General features: G+C 37.9%; 1 protein-coding gene across 1 annotated transcript in view; it reads left to right on the top strand.

Annotated features, from left to right (window-relative positions):
• The first annotated feature begins 829 nt into the window (after positions 1 to 829).
• The window catches only part of ecscr (endothelial cell surface expressed chemotaxis and apoptosis regulator), a 42896-nt gene continuing 37725 nt past the window's right edge, over positions 830 to 6000 (top strand). Inside the window, exon 1 of the mRNA XM_060837146.1 lies at positions 830 to 962. Within this exon, the coding sequence (XP_060693129.1) occupies positions 905 to 962 (58 nt within the window). The 5' untranslated portion in view covers positions 830 to 904. The remainder of the gene's footprint in view (positions 963 to 6000) is intronic.

Raw genomic sequence — 6000 nt, 5'->3', positions numbered from 1 at the left:
CACATGCCAACATTCCATTTGGTTTCCAAGTCAATACCAGAAAGTTAACATTTTGTGATCCATATAGATGGACACCCAGACACCCTTCTATTTGCAATCTCTGTCCATTTAAATAATAAACTGTTCTCCCTGCCAAAATGGATAAGTTCTCATTTATAGACAATTTTCCCATACGATACTCCAGCTCCGAAATGTTTACTACTCACATAACCTATCTCCATCTCTTTGTTCACCAAGACTGCCGAAAAATGCAATTTAGCTGAAGGCGTGGGTCTCTTTTGATCTGAACACATTAGGAGATGGAAAACAGAAGTAAAGTGAGCATTAGAAGAGAGACGCTGACAAGGACAAGTCTTGAAATGTAGTGAAATCAACATCAGAGAGTGCCTTGGAATAGAGTAGTTTTCAGCAAGAGAAAGAACAAAGAAAAAAGCATAACGTCCAACAAAGGGTTGGAAACTTAAATCATTTATAACATACGTAACAATATTGTCCAAATTTAGAAACTGGCTCCTTTGTAATATTGTGTATTCTGTTGTAGAATAGACTTAAGAAAAAATACACTTAGAAATTGGAATTGATATTTTAATTATATGATCATAGATAATTTAAAAAAGGTTTTAGGAGCTAGGCTTCAACTAAAATACAATTGATGCCAATTATTTGTGAATTTTTAAATGCGGACTCTCACACCCTCTGAATCAGATTAGAGCATTACAAAAGCAAACAGTCTATGGTCTTCATTCCCATGTGATCTCATGCTACTTCCTCCTATTCTTTTAAAGGAAACACCATGAATAATCAGTACAGACCCATGCACTTATGCACCTTTTCCACTTCCAAGGCAGAGCAAGGTTGAGAAAATATATTTCAGTCCTACTTGCTGCATTAAAGCGACAGAAAAATGGCAAATTTAAGAGTCATCATCTTCCAGATTTTCTTCTTGTTTCAGGTTCAAAAAGGTAGGAGTGCCTTATGTCTAGCTTCTTTTGGTCCTGCTTTAGGTTAAATAACTAGTTTAATGAGAATCTATTTCAATTAGAGACAACGCTGTTTTTGGTGCTAATCCACATACTACCAACGGTCTACAGACCACAGCTTAGTAAAGTATTGACAAAAAACAAAAGAAGGTGTTCAGCCTTCCCAACAGCATTACTTTTTCCCCCCCCCCTACAAATCCTATACTTATAACATGTTTAATATTTCTTGCTCTCAAACCAAGGTCAGAGAAAATTAATTTTAAGTTTGTTTCTTTAAAAACATTCATCAGAAAACTGAACTTTTCTTAAGTTTCCCTCAGATATTTGTAATTTTCTGTTTATTGTTCATGTATTTTCGTACTATTACTCAGATATTTAAAAATGATGTTTTCTGTCACTCAATATAGCTGCAATAATATGCTACTGTTTCTCTATATTCATACTCCGAATATTGTGATTTTCTGTTTTATTACAAATCACTGAATGCAGTTATTATGAATATTGAGTGTCTTTTCGTTGTGCTTGAGCAGGCAAATTTTACAAAGCACCTACCATTTTAGAATTGTTGAGACTTTGTGGCTATCGAAGTTACAGATATATAAGCTAGAAAATTAGTCATTGAAATGACCTCCTGTTAACTACACAACAATGAACAACACCTTATTGTAGGGATTATAAAGGGGAACAAATGACCTTTGAAGATAGAGGAAAGAAGTCTTGACTGCAATGTATTTTATCATATCCTTAGGACATCCTAAATTACTCTCATTGCAATTAGTTGTTTTTTGACAAACGGTTACTTGTTCTAGCAGCCAGTGGCATTTGGGACGTTTCCAAAAATAACAAGTGAGAAGAATAATCAGTTGTCATATTTTATGATTCTGGTTGAAGAAACAATAATGGCCAGACAACAGGAAAGTTCACTTCCCTTCTTCAAGTAGAAGAACAAAAACTTTTAAAGACTTGGAGCCTTGTGCCAATACATCATCTGACTAATGACAATCTCTGCTGATTGGCTTCATGTCCTTGAGCCCTCTGCCAATCTATATCAGACAGACTGGAAATATGCTAAATACTATTCCCGATACTTCTGTCTCATGAAGGGAAATGCCAACAGCATAAATGTGTCTGCATGCAGTTCAGTGCCTTATTCCTTGCTATTCACACTGAGGACTCTTACTGATGGGTACTTTCGTGTTGAAGGGACACCAAGCCTAAAAGGATAGAAAGTACCTCTGCAAGTTCTTTCAGAGATTTTCTATGCATTGATCATATCAGCAAAGATTGAAATACACATACCTTGAAAGCTATTTTTATGTAGGCAATCTTCAGGATACCTTTGTGACTTGCCATTACACATTTCCCTTCCCATATTGACTAGATTGACTGTCAGAGGCAGTAAAATGCACTTTCCTTTTTGTATTTGTTCTTGAGGTATAGATTTAGGGTGAGAGGGGAAAGGTATGAAAGAGACCTAAGGGGCAACTTTTTCACACAGAGGGTGGTAGAAGTATGGAATGAGCTGCCAGAGGAAGTGGTGGAGGCTGGTACAATTGCAATATTTAAGAGGCATTTGGACATGAACAGGAGGGGTTTGGAGGGATATGGGCCAGGTGCTGGTAGGTGGGACTATAAGACCATAAGACATTGGAGTGGAAATAAGGCCATTCGGCCGATTGATTCCACTCCACCATTTAATCATGGCTGATGGGCATTTTAACTCCACTTACCAGCATTCTCCCCGTAACCCTTAATTCTTGTGACATCAAAAATCTATCAATCTCTGCCTTGAAGACATTTAGCATCCCGGCATCCACTGCACTCTGTGGCAATGAATTCCACAGGCCCGCAACTCTCTGGCTGAAGAAATGTCTCCGCATTTCTGTTCTGAATTGACCCCCTCTAATTCTCAGGCTGTGTCCACGTGTCCTAGTCTCCTCACTTAACGGAAACAATTTCCTAGCGTCCACCCTTTCCAAGCCATGTATTATCTTGTAAGTTTAAATTAAATTGCCCCTTAATCTTCTAAACTCCAATGAATACAATCCCATGATCCTCAGCCGTTCCTTGTATGTTAGACCAACCATTCCAGGGATCATCCGTGTGAATCTCCGCTGGACACACTCCAGTGCCAGTATGTTCTTCCTGAGGTGTGAGGACCAAAACTGGACACAGTACTCCAAATGGGGCCTAACCAGAGCTTTATAAAGTCTCAGTAGAACAACGGTGCTTTTATATTCCAACCCTCTTGAGATAAATGACAACATTGCATTCGCTTTCTTAATCACGGACTCAACCTCAACTAGCACTCCCAGATCCCCTTGTACTTTGGCTTTACGAATTTTCTCACCGTTTGGAAAATACTCTATGCTTTTACTCTTTTTCCAAAGTGCTAGACCTCGTATTTACTCATGTTGAATTCCATTAGCCATTTCCTGGACCACTCTCCCAAACTGTCTAGATCCTTCTGCAGCCTCCCCACTTCCTCAGTACTACCTGCCTGTCCACCTAACTTTGTATCATCAGCAAACTTCACTAGAATGCCCCCAGTCCCTTCATCCAGATCATTAACATATAATGTGAACAGCTGCGGCCCCAACACTGAACCCTACGGGACACCGCTTATCACCGGCTGCCATTCCAAAAAAGAACCTTTTATCCCAACTCTCTGCCTTCTGTCAGACAGCCAATCCTCAATCCATACCAGACTAGATTGGGTTGAGATATCTGGTTGGCATGGACAAGTTGGACTGAAGGGTCTGTTTCCATGCTGTACATCTCTATGACTCTATGACTCTAAGTGTAGCCAAGACTGACAAGAAACTTTTATTGCCTTTCCCAGTTTCCCTTATACCAAGACAAGTTCAATCTACCACCTCAATGCTTGCTGACTCACATTGGTTCCTGATGAGGCAGCACTTTGATTTTGACATTGAAATAATTTCCACATGCTTGGCTTTCCTTTGTTGCTGTAACCTCCTCCAACAGCTCAGGTCTCTGAAATAACAAATCTTAACTAATGCTAACCTCTCTATCGTTCCTGATTTTAATCATTTCACCAGACCTTCACTTACCTCAACTCCAGACTAACCTCAAATGGAAATTACTGAACTGGCAAGAACTCCCACTTTCACGTTATTAGTCTTGCTTAACACCCTTACAAAACTTATACATTTTTGTTTGAGGTATACCCTTAAATTAATAAGTATTGAACATGCTTATGGTCCTGAAACAGTAATTTTCAATTTTGTAATGCCATATTTCACCATTATGATTTTTAAAAATTTTACTAATGATTTTTTAAAAAATTAAAAACCTTTGCAGTATACCAGCTTTTATCTTAATCCCATGATTGTCTTCCAATGAGTTATTTTGATAATGGTGAAAAAAACATCAATGCCATTTAGTTGTTCACTTGCTTTTGTTTTCACTTCAGACATGGGATATGGGCATCACTGGCTGGGCTAGCATTCATTGCCCACTCAGGTTGCACTTGAGAAGGGGATGGTGAGCTGTCTTCTTGAATCGTAGCAATCCATTTGGTGTAAGTCAACTCACAATGCCATTAGGAGGGGCGTTCCGAGATTTTGACTGAGTGACGCCAAATTAGGTTGGTAAACAGCTTGCAGGGGAACTTGTAGGTTGTGGTGTTCCCAAGTATTTGCTGTCCTTGTCCTCCTAGACGAGTGTTGTTGTGGGTTTAGAAGATCTGTCTGAGGAGAACATACATAAATGTAATTAGCTATTCATCTATGTTTGTTGATATCTCAATACTGGATGTCTGTCCAGATTCAAACTGATAATGGGAAAGGGGAAATATCTGACATCAAAGTATGTTTTATTCCAAAAGAAGTAGGAGCAGAGATAGATCATTGAGCCTATTCAGCTCACTCAGTAATTAAATAAGATCACAACTGATCTATGGTGGCCTTATCTCTGCTTTCTTCGGATTAAAAGACAATTGGAGATTTGGATACTGAACTCAAGTGTCCTACTTCTTCTTTGCTGTGGATCTCTAGCATTATATTTTCATAGTACTCTCCTATAATGACAGAACACATAGAAATACATGTAAAGGGTGTGCAAGTCTCTAGTATAGGTACAGTAGATGGAAAAGTGTATCAGCGATTAATAATTCGAAACATAAAGGAATGAATACCTAGTTTTGAGGAAACTGGTACAAATGTACTGTGCTTCTTTTCAAAACATTCAAAATATTCCTTGACAATGTAAATGAAAAGTAGCCACATACTATTCTGGTGTAATATATATTACTTATATGAAGGAACGCATTATTAATACGAAGTTATGATGGAGTTTCCTGTCCAGTACAATGTGCAAGATCCTTAAATATTTTGCAGCATTGTAGCCAAAGATGGCTGAATAGATCTGGATGTAGCTTGCTCGCTGAGATACTGTTTGTCCTAAGCAACTTCAGTATACATTTACTTCAACATTTATTTTACAACCTTTGAAGCATTAGAACCGTACTATTAAAGTATTTTTGTCGGAAATTTTCAACAATGAAGAAAAAGACTGGTTATTGTATTTCATTTAAAAAGGAACACTTGAATCTGCTTCATAATTGGCTTTTATATTTACAATGCACTAATTCTTAATCCTATACATGTCCTATATAGAGGATAATATGCTAAATTTTGCAATAAACAATGAAACAAAACAGCATAGCACAATGTTTAATAAGTTGACATGTATATTCAGAGGTTAGATTTTATTCACATTTGGCTGCCACTAACAACCATTCAGTTTTACAGCACCTAATATCAGCATTCTTTGAGGAAAACCACAGCCTTGTGATGATGTATAAACTGGAGAACTGGAAAGAATAAATGCTTACCAATGAGACATGCTAAGGATTCCAGTTGTATGTTTGTGATAGAGTACATAATAATGTGCTCCCTGTCATGCTGCTTTACATTAGCTGTCTTATAGACAAGGGGTACAGTATGGTCCTATAATGCTATATCATCCCCATGGTACTCACAGAGGGGTCTCTTCA

The sequence above is a fragment of the Hemiscyllium ocellatum genome, chromosome 16 (assembly GCF_020745735.1).
Source record: "Hemiscyllium ocellatum isolate sHemOce1 chromosome 16, sHemOce1.pat.X.cur, whole genome shotgun sequence".
In the NCBI taxonomy this organism is placed as follows: Eukaryota; Metazoa; Chordata; class Chondrichthyes; order Orectolobiformes; family Hemiscylliidae; genus Hemiscyllium; species Hemiscyllium ocellatum.
The sequence above is the reverse complement of the archived record's forward strand: the minus strand, read 5'-3'. Positions and strand labels throughout refer to the sequence as shown.